The sequence below is a fragment of the Danio rerio genome, chromosome 12 (genome assembly GCF_052040795.2).
Source record: "Danio rerio strain M-AB ecotype USA chromosome 12, GRCz13ab, whole genome shotgun sequence".
Classification (NCBI taxonomy): domain Eukaryota; kingdom Metazoa; phylum Chordata; class Actinopteri; order Cypriniformes; family Danionidae; genus Danio; species Danio rerio.
The window spans coordinates 35,857,715-35,873,214 of record NC_141032.1 but is presented as its reverse complement, the minus strand read 5'-3'; the positions used below and the strand labels follow the sequence as shown (position 1 = coordinate 35,873,214).

General features: G+C 35.5%; 1 protein-coding gene across 7 annotated transcripts in view; it reads right to left on the bottom strand.

Moving 5' to 3' along the window:
- Window positions 1-15,500, bottom strand: part of fasn (fatty acid synthase) — a 72,783-nt gene that overhangs the window by 23,643 nt on the left and 33,640 nt on the right. For all 7 annotated transcript variants that reach the window (XR_015504305.1, XR_015504306.1, XR_015504307.1 and 4 more), the window contains exons 9-21: window positions 14,966-15,428; window positions 12,469-12,656; window positions 9,282-9,471; window positions 9,049-9,143; window positions 6,559-6,693; window positions 6,264-6,467; window positions 4,310-4,425; window positions 4,049-4,224; window positions 3,773-3,964; window positions 1,484-1,564; window positions 1,173-1,358; window positions 603-782; window positions 325-528 (exon numbers count right to left, since the gene is read on the bottom strand). Coding sequence is in view for 3 of the 7 variants with exons in the window: in XM_087276566.1 (XP_087132692.1) it covers window positions 325-528; window positions 603-782; window positions 1,173-1,358; window positions 1,484-1,564; window positions 3,773-3,964; window positions 4,049-4,224; window positions 4,310-4,425; window positions 6,264-6,467; window positions 6,559-6,693; window positions 9,049-9,143; window positions 9,282-9,471; window positions 12,469-12,656; window positions 14,966-15,428 (2,410 nt within the window). In the remaining 4 variants the exon portion in view is untranslated. The remainder of the gene's footprint in view (window positions 1-324; window positions 529-602; window positions 783-1,172; window positions 1,359-1,483; window positions 1,565-3,772; window positions 3,965-4,048; window positions 4,225-4,309; window positions 4,426-6,263; window positions 6,468-6,558; window positions 6,694-9,048; window positions 9,144-9,281; window positions 9,472-12,468; window positions 12,657-14,965; window positions 15,429-15,500) is intronic.

Here is a 15,500-nt window from a genome sequence, read left to right as displayed (position 1 = left end):
TTTTTCTTTCTGTACTGAAATTGCACTGATAAAATGTTCACCAAAAGAATAACAATGTACACAGACTTTAATAACAAATGTTTTGTAAGCACCAAAACAGGCATAATAGATTGATTTAAATTGTTTTCTTCTTCTTTAAATGAATTATTTCAATATTAAAATGATAATGGATCGTACCACGGCACTGAAAGTTTGCATTGCATCACAAGAACAAATAACACATTAAAACATACTCTAGTAAAAAAACAGAGCTATTTTTTATTCTAGCTATATTTAAATTTTAAAATCAAATAAATGCAGCCTTGTTAAGAATAAAACACATGCCTTTGCAATGCCTCAGCTGGTCAGCAAGCTTCTCATTGGTTCTCAGGCAGTCAGCATCTTCATAGGGAACAAAGACAAACTCCTCCAAAGTCGGTGGCGTCTGCTGTTGCTGCCTACGGGGTGCTGCAGTAGCGTGAAGCCCACAGATCTGAACCCCTCCAGCGGTTATGTTGTCCAGACATCGGTTAACAAATACATTGACAGCTGAGGAGAGGACATCTTGATCAGAAGTATTTCAGATTGGGTCAGATTAAGTTTATTATTAGTGGGACTGATACCTTTTTGGTCTCCTTCATAGTCGTTCACCCTCTCCTCATGAAGTTTGGGGTCCACACACACAGACCGGATACGTGTGGGCAGTCTCAAGCTGCGGCCAGGCAGCCCAACCACAATCATCTGCAGCATGGTGTCTAAAAAGGTCACCCAGTTACCTGTCCAGTGAAGTTTTCCACTGTCACCTGTCAGAACCAGGATATAAAGAGTTCAGGATGGACCACATATATATTTTAGCCAATTTAATCTCCATAATGCAAGATTAAAGGCATGGTTCACCCAAAAAATTTTATTCTGTCATTATGTCATTACACCTGTTCCAAGCCTGTTTGGCTATTGTTGAAGATATTTTGAAGATAGCTGAAAATGTGTAACCATTGTCTTCAATTATAGGAAAAGAAATATTATGGAAGTCAATGGTTACAGATTTTCAGCTGTCTTCAAAAGATCTTCTTTTTAAGAGAAGAAAGAAATTCAAACAGGTTAGAAAACACTTGAGGATGGGTATATAGTAAGCAAGTGTTAATTCTTCAGGTGAACTTTCGCTTTTTAGGATGCAACTGAGGGGTATTTACCAGCATTGTTAGATTCAAGGATTCCCTGGAAGGTTTTGCCATAGTCGTATCCACGCAGACGTAACTCTTTGTAGATGTCTCCAGATTTTAAACGCAGTTTGGGATCTTCATTGTCTGCAGTTATTGGTTTATTCAGCTCAGCATGAAAAGCATCAAGTCCAGAGTCCTCCAAGACACTCACCTTACCTGAAATCACCAAATGTACAACAAGAGTGTTATAATGATTGAAAAACAGCGTCCTTTCAATTCACAAAGATCCGATTTAATTGAAAACTCAAAATGCAGTCTTATGTGGACATCTAGACACTCACCACTGACTGCAAGATTTCCATTTTCTGAAACCTCAAAGCGGTTAGTCGCAGGCATAAGTCGCACTTCCAGCTGGACGGACCCTGAGAAGCAACATACATAAATATCAGTTAGCAAATTAGCTAGCTCCATTACATATGAACTAGTTAACTACAAGTGTGTGTTTCACTTAGTGTAAAATGTATTAAAAAGTATAGAAGTACAATGTAGATGATTTTTTTTTAACTGACTTGTTTCTGACTTTTCATAATGATGCAATGCAAGTAAATTTCAGTTTTGAATACTCCCATGCTATTACTATGCTACTTCTGCATTGATTGGATTTTGATTAATAATAAAAAAATAAATAGATAAATGAATTTACATCTGAAAATAAATGTATTTTATTTGCAAGCTATTAAAATGTCAAAAATCAGTCCCAAAAGTATTTTATTTTACAAGTGTTTTGACATTAACCTCATGTATAATTTAATAAAAAAGTAATTTTGACATTTTTAATTTTACCCAATACACCCCCAGTTACAAACTGTCCTTAAGATAAACTGTGTAACCATTTTAAACGGTTAAAAAAACTCTTTAAAAATTGTTGTAAACAAATCATGATAAATATATAAATATGTATTCTGACGGCCTTAAAGCACTTGCAAGGTTTTGTTCCCTTACATGAAACAATTGAAATTATATATTTAAAAAATTGTCTCTAAAAAAGCTCTCTTTTGCTTTGAGGGTTTCTAGATTTTTTTTCAAGAGTAAAAAAATATATATGTATAATAAAAAATTGTGAATTTTTTTTCTTTTTTAAATATTTCCCAAATAATGTTTAACAGAGCAAGGAATTTTTCACAGTATGTCTGATAATATTTTTTCTTCAGGAGAAAGTCTTATTTGTTTTATTTAAGCTAGAATAAATGCAGTTTTTCATTTTTTAAAAACCATTTTATGGTCAATTATTTAAAAAGAAATATTTTATTTGTAATTTTTTTTCAGAGTTTTAACAAAACATTATATATAATCAAGGTTGCATTTTTTTTCATAATAACCATTGCCACCAAAATAAATGAACAAACAAGTTACAGTTGAAGTCAGAATTATTAGCCCCCCTGTTTATTTGTTTCCCCAATTTCTGTTTAACAGAGAGAAGATTTTTTTAAACACATTTTTAAACATAATAATTTTAATAACTCATTTCTAATAACTGATTTATTTTATCTTTGCCATGATGACAGTATATAATATTTGAATAGATGTTAACTAGGCAGGTTAGGGTAATTAGGCAAGTTATTGTATAACGATGGTTTGTTCTGTAGACTATCAAATAAAAAAATAGCTTAAAGGGGCTAATAATTTTGTCCTTAAAATTGTCCTTTAAACTGCTTTTATTCTAGCCAAAATACAACAAATAAGACTTTCTCCAGAAGAAAAAAAATATTATCAGACATGCTGTAAAAATCTCCTTGCTCTGTTATCATCATTTGAAAAATATATATATAAAAAAAAAAAAAAACAATTCAAAGAGGGGGTAATAATTCTGAATTCAACTGTAATTAAAATAAAATTAATGAGTTGATTAATTATTAATTGAGAAATTAACTGAGAGATGAAGTAAATAAATTAAAACGTTACAGTATTGTATACATTTGCAGTTAGAAAATATAAATTGTAAAAATAATTCAAATAAATTAACACCTACATGATAATACAAATAATCTGATGTTTATAGTGGGCTTCTACAGCTTGGAGTCAAACAATATTAGTGATCACATTTAAACCTGTTTACACAAATTTCTTTATATGAAATCAATTAAAAGAGAGAGTCTTTGTTTTTTGTTTTTAAATATGTGATCATAGGTTGCCATGTCTCCAATTTTTTTTAGGACAAACCCCTACATTAAATACTTAATTTTCTCTAATTCCAAATATAAAAATGTCAATATTATTAGCCCCTTTAAGCAATTATTCTTTCTGATTGTCTACAGAACATACCACTGTTATACAATGACATGCCTAATTTCCCTGACTTGCCTAATTAACCTCAGTAACCCTTTAAATGTCACTTTAAGTTAAATACTAGTATCTTGAAAATATACTTATTAGAAATTAGTTAATAAAACTAGTATGTTTAAAAATGTGTTAAAAAAATATCTTCTCTTCATTCAACAGAAATTGGGGAAAAATATACAGGAGGGCTAATAATTCTGACTTCAGTTGTATGTAGAGCACAAAGAATCCTTAAGAAGGCTTCAGTTTCAAAGAACTCCAGATTTAAAGTACAAAGAAAACAAATCTTTTACCTGTCTTGGGCAGGATGGTGGCTCTATGGATGGTGACGTCTTCAAAAGTAACCGGTGTGTGGTCCATGACCGTGCCCAGGGATCTCATCAGAGTCCTCCAGGCTAGAACCAGGTATCCTGTGGCTGGGTAAAGCACTCGTCCATCAATGCAATGACCAATCATGTAGTAATCAGGAGACTCTGGATTCATGTCTGCGCAAAACACAGATACAGTTGCTCAAAAAGCATCATAAGAAAGACAGCCAACACTTAAATTCCAGCTTCACAAATACCCACCAATATTGTACACAGTGGCAGAAGTGGATCCCCCTGAGCCAGCAGGGAAATCTTCCACCTTTGGGACATCCCAGCTCTGGGAATGATCCCACTGAATGTAAGGGGAAATGAGGGGGGTTCCTCTGGGAACAGGGTATTTCACAGCTGGATACAGTTTGTTACTGTCCACGTTAATTCTGCAAATGCAAGAAAGTTTGAATAGCGTCAAATGCTTATAACTTCAGGTCAAAACGGTTAGGATGTGAAGACTTTAACACCAACCCATTCATGTAGACCTTGCCCACATGAGAGAGGAAGAACTCCAGATTGTTGGCATGTCCTCTTTTCATCAGGGGGAGGATGGAACAGGTGGGTTTCAGGCTTCGCTTCAGGATGGCCTGAAAGTCAATTAAAGGTATGTTAATAGCAAAGTAATTTGAATGTAGCCTTAATAATAAAAACAAATCTGTGGAAAAAAATGGAAAATGTATGACTAGAATTTACTTTAGAATTTTTAGAACTTTAGAATTTTAAATGTGGACTTTCCTTTTATTTCTAATATAGGTACTTTGGTTTTTGCTGATCTTTTTTTTGCTTTATTATATAAAAATATATATAAAAAAAATGTGTCTTCAATATATACATGCATGTGTGTGTATGTATAATATGTACAGTCAAGCCTGAATTTATTCATACCCCTGGTAAATTTGGAAGTGGCTTTTATTTACATTTGAACAAAAATTTTAAATGAAATATTTTTCCCCACAATGATGCCTCATTGTCTTATTTTCTTTTGGGAAAAGTTTTTTCCAGTCCAAAAATAGCTTACTGATTGAACATGTTACAGAAAATGTAACTTTTACTTTTGCAAAAAGCTGTGTTACACACTACATTAAAGGAAATACATGAAAAGCATAATGGGGTAATTTACAATCAAATCATGTAAGAAGAAAAGCCTCATAATATTCCTTATGTGTTTTAACATTAATCATGTCTGCTTACTGCCACATGACAGCGCCCACACAGAATCTGCATGTGCAGAAATCTACAGATTTCTAGCCCATCTAGTCTATTTATTTAGGCGTGTAAATTTATATTTTTTCAGCTATTAAATTAATTCCAGTAATATTATTGACTAATATGAAAATACTTATGATTTATTATAATACAGTTTGTAAAGAGATATTATCTGTCTTTTAGTAGATATAAAGTTGCAGTCAGAATTATTAAACCCCTTCACATTTTTTTTCTTTTTTTAAATATTTTCTAAATGATGTTTAACAGAGCAAGAAAACAGTATGTCTGATAATTTGTTTATGCCCCATCTGTTTTTAATAATAAAAAAAAAAACATTTTAAGGTCAAAATGATTAGCCCCTTTAAGCTATATTTTTTCAATAGTCTACAGAACAAACCATCGTTATACAATAACTTGCCTAATTACGCTAACCTGCCTAGTTAACCTAATTAACCTAGTTAAACCTTTAAATGTCACTTTAAGCTGTAAAGAAGTGTCTTGAAAATTATCTAGTCAAATATTATTTACTGTCATCATGGCAAAGATAAAATAAATCAGTTATTAGAAATGAGTTATTAAAACTATTCTGTTTAGAAATTTGTTAAAAATCTTCTCTCCTTTAAACAGAAATTGGGGAAAAATAAACAGGGGAGCTAATAATTCTGATTCAAAAACTGTATTATATGATAGATTTGCTTGGTTTACCAAAAAAGTGGATCTAATTGGATTTACATTGTAAACATTTAAATAAAGGTTCAAAATTAGTTATTTTTATTTTTAGTTATTATACTCCCAAAATCATTCTGGATCAATCCACAGATTCTTAACAAAACTCTAAGCAGAAATAGCAAAAAAATGTCTGCAGATTCTGTCTTTCCCTACACATGACTGATTTTAACAATAAGTTGTTGCAAGGTCTTCTGTAAATCATGCTAAGAAAATGTTCGCTAGTCATTTTTGGATTGGGGGGGAAAAGGAAAGCTTCATTTTCTAAAAATTCAAATGCTTTTCAATTTAATTAAATAATAATTTTGATATATTCTGTTAAAAAGGTAATTATTTTCTACAATTTAAATTGTTTTTGTGGAAAATAAATTTTTAATGCAGTTACACAACAATTTCTTCAACACACTTATCTCTACCTGAGACCACACTTATTAAAGAACGACAATATGTATTGAAGACAAATAAAATGCAAAACCTTGAATTAAATGGTTACCTGCAGCAAGGCATGCGGGGCGATTTCTACAACCACAGCATTATCCGGCACATGATTCAGTCCCTCCTGGAAGAGCACAGGGCTGACCAGGTTATTGACGTGGTACTCGGCTGAAGAATAGAGGGCCAGTGGGCTCTCCCAGTCTGACTGCGGGATAGATGTGCTGATCCAGCGAGCTGTGCGGGGCCTTGGGCTCTTTATTACCTACAATAACACACAGGAGGTCAGTGTTGATTTGTGCTGATGAGCTGAGATGTTAATGTCCACCAGAGGGAGCTGCAGAATCAGCGTTCACCTTCTGTAGTGCAGACAGGAGAGCTGGAGCGATGGAGGCCATGTAATACGAGTGGAAAGCCACACCGGCACTGCGCACTTCTTTGGCAAACACACCGCTCTCTTTTAACTGGGCGACAAACTTGCTGACAGAGTCCTGGAAAAATCAAACACTAACAGTAAGGTAACAGTACATCTACTCTCATTCCATATGGGGGTCGAAAACAATTTGGTGCCTGCATCAACACTGACATTTATTAAAGTGACTTTTCATAAAATGAGAAATATATTTAATGCAATATTGTATTGCAAAATAGTATTAAATTCAAGTTAAATCACATAATGTCATTCAGTATGACATATATTTATGAAAAATTAAACATCATGCTTATTTGGACTTCTGCTCATACCTAAATTTACTATGTTTAAATTGGAACAAAACACTTTTTTTGCTGACAAATGGTTAAAAAAAAAATATTTTAAGATGGTGGCTAGGTGTAAGATTTAAATGTGATTTAATTTGAATTTTGCGATCCACCAAGTCATTAATATGACAAATATTCTTGCTCTAAAACATGCCTGACAAGATATATAAACCATTGTTTCAATAAGTGTGTGTCTTCTATAAATCATGCTCACAAAATGTCATTTTTGGATCAAGGAAAAAAATGAAAGCTGATTGAAATCCTTTTCAATTTAATAAAATAATAATTTTGATATGCTCTATTAAAAAGGCAATCTGTTTATACAATTAAAATTGAACTTAAAACTAAATTGTCCATAAAAACAGTTGTTTTTGTCTCGTTTCTAGTCCAAATATCTAAAAATCTTAAATCAAGAAGCATTTTAGACAAGTAAAAAATGTTATCATCTTTTCAGAAATAATTAGTCAAAATAAGTGTTTTTTTAAAAATAACCTGCCAATAGGGTTTAGTTTAGTTTATTTAAAATTTGACTACCCCACTGACGAAAGGTTCACTGACAAAAGTTCAGTATTTGTCCCATACATGAGCTCATTTGTCATATTTTGACTGTTATGCCATCATCAGTTATCAAAAATAACCCATCAAAAAAGGCTTTAAGACATAACGGATTTGATGCAAGAAAAGTCAACTTTCACCATATTATTGTTAAAGAGAAAACATTTTATAAGTAACTTTTATTCTAAATCTTTGACCTCATTCTTGAAAGAAAACAGATTATTAATAAAAGTTGTGACGCACCAAAAGCAGCCCATATTAACACTTATTAGACTATTTTTGTTTTCCATGAGTTTTCAAATGTACTTTTTTTTACAAGAGAAGCTAGAAAAAATGTGAAGCTCTACATTACTATTATTATTATTATTATTATTATAATGGTTTACTTTTTTATTATTCAAATGGCCAAATTCTGAGACTGAGGAATGTTGGATGTGTTGGCAAGTTTGTTATTTGCCTAATAAATTACAATAGGCCACAGTTTTAATTTAAAACTTTAACAGATTGCTATTTTTCCCTCTAGTGATATGTCATAAAGTAGCCTAAAAATAAGTAGCCTCTTCATTTTTCTTTAATCTAAATCTTAAGAAAATGCTTTTGGTACATCAAAAAGTGTGACCATCCGACAAGCTGATACAGCAAAAAATGTGCTTAAAATCTCACTGGAATGCAGTATTTCAATTTAAACCCCAAATTAGAGAAATGAGTCGAATAACTGCAAATAGGTCACCTTTTGGAAAAAAAAACAAAAAAAAAAAAACACTCCTTTCACTAGGCTGGTTACGGACCTGATATGCAACATTATAAGCAAACAAAGTTAAACAATAGTAAAAAAATATCATCCATTATAAATTATAAGTTAACTATATAACAATTTTAGAGCAGGAAAAATAAAGGAAAGTTCATGGCGTTTAGTTTTACTCTTGGATATAGCAAATGTCTATTGTCACCGAAGAAGGTGGGATGACACTGGAGCCTTAGCCAGCCAACAATGCAGTGGTGACTGTCATGGAGTATTTTAGTGAGAGTACGTATGGTGACTTCCTCATACCTTTCACTCAGTGTTGGAAAAGTCGCAAATACCCATTAGCCGACAGCATCGCTTTTGGATCCTCTCTAAGTCCTCAGAGAGACCTTTAAATTAATCTGCCCCAGACTGGACCGGCACACTCAAGAACTGGCCGTATAAAAGTACATTTACATTAGAACATCACAAGGATGACCAGCTTTTTTTGGCTTTGTAAAGATAGTATAGAGTAAGCAAAATGAACTTATCTTAATGTTAAAATAAGATTGTTACCCCATTGCCAGATTATGAAGTTTATTTTAAGGAAAAACTTACTCAATTTTGACATATTTCTGAAATCGACAATATTTTTTGCTCGTTTATAAAATGCTTCCTGATTTAAGAATTTTTTGATATTAGGAAACAAGATAAAAACTCACGCCTCACGGCTAATGTTTTGCAGTGTATGCAGCACAACTCGTCAACATTAATAATAAAAAAGCATTTCCGTTCCCAATCTTTGTACCTGAGGGCCTGAGATGGTCACTGTGTCCTCAGCATTATGACAGGCTGGTACAACACCCTGTGGACACTGAGCTTTGCACTCTTCCCACGTCAGGCCTGATGGGAGAATAATGGGAGGCATGGTAAAGGGAAGCTGCTAGAAAAATTATACCATACATTGCTGAACAAAAGACCAGGCAAATCCCCCATGGAGGGACGCGTCTGATGAATGAAGGAATCTGCTGAAACACTGACCCACAGCAGCCATGCCTCCCGGTGGCAGATTGGCCTCTTTAATGCAGCGTCCTCTCCAGTAAGCAGCCAGAATGGCCTCACTGTGACTCAAAGAACCGTCGGCGTAGCCACAAGCCAACTCTCCGACAGAGTGACCCACAATCCCGTTAGGCTCCAGACCCATCTTCCGTAGCATATCAATCTGGGCAACCTGGAAAACCCACACAAATACGTTTAGGTTGGTGAAGGATGATCATTAGGTCTGCCACAATAATCAATATATGGACTCACTAATCGCACAGCACATGGACACGACCTAAATCATTTTTGATGATGCTTTATGTATCACCCATACATAAAAAACAATTCTAGCTAAATTTTAACTGATTGCACAGCCTCTCCATCTCTACTGGAGGTGTCACTATGGTTATATATAGTATAAATTACTATAGTTCTCTGAAAATAGATCTGGTAGCAGACATCGCAGCCTCTGTTACTTTTTAACCTTGCACTTTTTTGTTAACATTAATTATTATTTGTTTAGGATATGCGTTTTCACTTTCTGATGCAAATGCCTAATCATTAAATTGTTAAAATGACTAAAATTAAATGAAATATTCCTAAGAATAATGTGTGTTACTTGCAAGAGTGTACTTGCATTGTGATGCTATCATATTGTCCTTCTGGCATTTTGTAATGAGTGTCATATAATGGTCTTAAAAAGAAAATGAAATCGTTTCATCGCAATATATTTTGGTCCAATATATCGAACAACAAAATATAGATATCGTGAGAGGCCTAATGATCATACATGAAATTTATCACCACAGCTAGAACATGTACTGGGTTTGTTGTCAATGATGCAAAAAAAAAAAAAAGAGTTTGTACATGCCAAGTGTGCCAGTTCTACAGGAAAGAGCGGTTTGTTTAACCCTTGTGCATCCTTATTGACATTTTTTAATTTTTGGTTATTTCTGTAGCGTTAAAGAAAATACATTTCTAAAAAATGTGAATTTTTTCGACATTTTTACATTTACTCCCTTTGCTTTTTAAAATGTATTTTACACTAAATACAAACAAAGAAAAGATTTACATTCAGGACCATGAAAACAAAAATGTCCACATTTAAAGTGCAGAGTGCCATTTAAGTAAAAAGTGGCACATTCTTTGTTAACAGGCTGTCGTTTTGTTAGCAAGGATTCACAATTGTAACTATTATATTATTCATATAATTAATATTATTTTAGCTTGTTTTTACCTTTAATAGGACTAGGACCTCAATACATTACAGATATGCTCACTGAATACAAGCCTAATAGCTCACTCAGATCTTTACGCCTCATTCACAAAGGGCGTGAGCTTCAACGCTTCCCATTTACTTTGAATCGGTGACGTTAGCTGTTGCCGAGCTGCATTGTGGATCCATCCGCGCCGCTTCAGAGGCAATGCTCACTGCAGAAGTTGGGACTAGCTCAACTTTAAAGCTCAGACGGAAGCGTCAGCCAATTGCTGTATGCAAATACACCAGCTAGACAGTGGCCTATTGCTGACTGAATTTCATTGGCTGATGCTGCTATGACGATCGCGTCAGCCCCAACTTCAGACACGCCTTTAGTCAAGCTTTGCCGCTGAAGCCCCATGTGAATGGGGCGTTAGGATCATATAAACTAGAAATTCCAAGAGTTCAGTCAAAGCAGGGCGAATCCGCCTTCAGCTACTGCTCCCCCTCTGCTGGATTCAGCTTCCAGAAATGATTAGACGTGCTCCAAAATTAGGCACGTTCAAATCAAGACTGAAAAACACATTGGTTTAGCTGTCTGTGTCTTTACTGAATGAGCACTGTGCTACGGCCGACAGATCACACTATTATGTCTTTCTTTTCTTTTTCATTCTTTTATAACCTGTTTAAACACATTTTAATCTGTTTTTATCAGTTTTTTTATTTTCTTATACTTGTCTTTTAGTTCTTGTTCATGTAAAGCACTTTGAATTGCCACTGTGTATGAAATGTGTCATTTAAACAAGCTTTCCTTGTCTTTAATAAGAAAGAACCGTGGTGGATACAGACGGGAAAGTATTGGGAGCAGAGAGAGGGGAAGGGTCAGCAAAGGACCTCGAGTAGAGAGTCGAACTTGGGTCGCAGTGAGCCCCACAGTGCTATATTTCGGTGCACTTAACCCCTAGGCTGTTGGTGCTGGCCAATTAATATTAATATTATAATTATGTGAGCGTGCTGATATGGATATCAGTGAAAGTGTCAAATTCTTTTTAAAATATGATACTTTTCTGAATTAGATTCTTGACATGGACATTTTGGTCTTCTTTTTACCTGCGTGGCAGTAGCTATTTTTCCATGTGATTTAAATTTATGCACAAAACTGGAATACTGGTAATATAATATATAATATATATATATATATATAAAACTGAATTTGCTGTGGTAGGAGAAGTTGTGTGAATCTTTTCTTTATTTAATAAATTACTTGGGCCTCAGAAGATGATGCCGACACGCAATGAACACATGGAGGTGTTTAAAGGCATAAAACGCAGAGCACAGATGCTCTTGAAAATTCTGGAGGTCATTAATAATATAATAACACAAATATTGAAATGGTTAAGGCGCTTTAAAATGACCAACAACATTTCAGATGTTTTACAATGTGCTCAGGCGGCTGGTTTGTCCATTCAGACACATTTTTTTCATCACGATCGCTTATAACAATATCACATGACCTTTTTCAATACACATGCTGGAATCTGTCCGGTAAAAGTGTTTCCATCGTAGTTTATGCGCATATTTTCTTATCGGATAAAAAATTTATCATACTCAGTTATGCACATATGTTTTAATGTGCATTTTCAAAATGTATGCGCATCTTGGTGTTTCCATCAACTGTTTTTTATGAGCATATCCAAAATGTTTTTAAAAATAGTTGGATGGAAACATAGCTATTGCATTTTAAATCGCTTGTAAGGGTTAAGTTATACAGCTTGAGTAAACGATGACAGAATGGTCACTTCTGGATAAATGATCTCTTTCAATCTTGCAGACGGAGCAACTGTAGAAATCATGACTGATTGCGCCACTCTATTGCAACATTTGGCAGACCGATATCTGTTGACAGGGGTCATTTTTTTCATTGGGAAACTCTGCTGATGTCAGTCCATTGGCAATATTACATGTCTGTAACACTGAGGAAAAACTGACCTGAATAGCTGCCAGACCCACAAATGCGTGAACCGTGTCTTCAAAAGTGCTCTCATCAGCTTCCATGAGCAGGCGGCTCACACACAGCCCAGTGTCCTTTAAAGCGATGTCTGAGCGCTTGATGGACTCCCGGAACTCAGACAGCTGCATCAGGCTTTGGCCCATTCCTGCCCACTGCGTGCCCATACCTGACAACAGACAGAGTTAAACTATTAACCAGCACGATCATGTGCACAGGGTTTCCATGATGATGACTGAATTTAAATCACAAGCTTTAAAAAATAAAAAATAAAAGAACCATAAATTTCATTTTATAAAAAAAAAAAGAAAAAAAGTACACAAATTTAAATGTAATAGAACTAATAATAATTATGATAATAATAAGAATATAATAATAATGATAATGATAATAATAATAATAATAATAAAATATTTAAAAGCAGCATATTAGAATGTTTTCAGAAAATGCATGTGTAGCTCTCCCATTATTAAACAAAAAACTAAATAAATAGTCACTTTAAGATGGCAATAAAAAGTTTGCATTGTTTTGTTTATAATAAAAATAATTGCATAATTTCTTCAAAAACTAATGCATGATTTTATCAATACAAGTTATACAAGTTGTTCATTTGTAATGTACACTCACTGGCCACTTTATTAGGTAAACTTTTAGGTACTGGAAATATTCCTCAGAGATTTTGGTCCATATTGACACAATATCATCATGCAGTTGCTGCAGATTTGTCAGATCCACATCTATGATGTGAATCTCCCGTTCCACCACATCCCAAAGGTGCTCTATTGGATTGAGTTCTGGTGACTGTGGAGGCCATTTGAGTACAGTGAACTCATTGTCGTGTGCAAGAAACCAGTCTGAGATGATTCAGGCTTTATGACATGGTGCACTATCCTGCTGGAAGTAGCCTTCAGAAGATGGACACACTGTGGTCATAAAGGGATGGACATGGTCAGCAACAATACTCAGGTAGGCTGTGGGGTTGACAAGATGCTCAATTGGTATTTATGGGTGCAAAGTGTACCAGGAAAATATCCCCCACACCATTACACCACCACCACCAGCACCGATGATACGAGGCAGGATGGATCCATGCTTTCATGTTGTCGACGCCAAATTCTGACCATCCAAATGTCGCAGCAGAAATGGAGACTTATCAAACCAGGCAATGTTTTTCTAATCTTCTATCGTCCAATTTTAGTGAGCCTGTGCGAACTGTAGCCTCAGTTTCCTGTTGTTAGCTGACAGGAGTGGCACCATGTGTGGTCTTTTGCTGCTGTTGCCCATACGCCTCAAGGTTAGACGTGTTGTGCATTCAGAGAGGCTCTTCCGCATACCCGAGTTGTAACGAGTGGTTATTTGAGTTACTATTGCCTTTCTATTAGCTCGAACCAGTCTGGCAATTCTCCTCTGACCTATGGCATTAACAAGGCTATTGCTTCCTCCGAACTGATGCTCACTGGATATTTTATCTTTTTGGCACCATTCTCTGTAAACCCTAGAGATGGTTGTGCATGAAATTCCCAGTAGATCAGCAGTTTCTGAAATACTCAGACCAGCTCATCTGGCACAAACAACCATGCCACGTTCAAAGTCACTTAAATCCCTTTCTGATGCTTGGTTTGAACTGCAGCAGATTGTCTTGACCATGGCTGCGTCCGAAACCGCCTACTACTCATTAGGTATTGCATTTGAATGTAAACGTACTACTCGGCCGTTAGAAAAGTACGTTCTATACAGTATAAACGTGAAAAGTATGAATGGAATTCGGACGTACTACATCCGCCATTTTGTCATGGTCACATGACCTACCTGCGTCAATTGCGTCGCTTTACTCCCATTCATGAATTCGCTCGCGGGGCATCATGGGATATCGCTGAATGCATGGGATGCGCACTCTAGAATCTCGGCGGAAGTAGTAAGTCATCCAGGTACTTCTCGCATACTGATTTTCGAATTCTATGAATTCGCACATACTACTCGGCTCGCATACTGATTTTAGCGTACTATATAGTATGGAAGTATGCGGTTTCGGACACAGCCCATGTCTACATGCCTAAATGTATTAAGTTGATGCCATGAGATTGGCTGATTAGAAATTTGCGTTAACGAGCAGTTGGACAGGTGTACCTAATAAAGTGTAGCGAGTGTAGTTTTATCTACTATTTACACCTTAAATTTTATGCTATGCTTTTAAGAATGCTAATGTGCATATGAAATTAGCAAACTGTTATGATCAAATTTCTCTCATTTTACTTTTATTGTCAGTTCTCTGTGTGTGTGCACTTTTAAAATGATATTTTACACAATTTAACAGTACCAGCATTCGTGTTATAGACCCCCCCCCTCCCAATTTAAATAAATAAATCAAATAATCAATAAATATCTTGGTTTCAATCTTTCTGGACTGAAAGTCTCAACTAAAAGTTATGGAATTACCTCTGGATATTTTATCTAAAAAAAAAAAAGACATCCCCTCACCTGAGCAAATGTACCAGAGTGGTCTTGGTGTGGGCTGTGTTTGCTGAACCTCTGTTAGCTCCCCCTGCGCCCCGATCAGTGTGTAGCCCCTGTATGGCATTCCTGCCGTTGGGACCCCAGACACATCATTCAGCAGAGACAGGTAGCTGGAGTTCTCCTGATGCTGCTGGGCGTTGCTGAAGAGGGCAGTGACGGCCTCCTCAGTGCGGCCCGAGGCCTGCAAGAGTCTGGGGACTGAAGGAGCTGGTGTTTTATCCGATGAATCTGAAACATGTGGACTCAGGATCACATGGACATTTGAGCCTCCAAACCCAAATGAGTTGATGCCCACGATGCCACCGCGGACTGGTGTAGGCTTCGACACCACACACAACCGACCATCTGTCAGTGCAGGAATGTCAGGGTTTGGTTCATTAAAGTGAACATTGGGAGCCCAGACGCCATGTTCAAGAGACAAAACCACCTGACAGAGAGACAGAGAGTTACTTCACATTTAGCATGCGTGATGGTCAGTCATGTTTTATTTATTTTATTT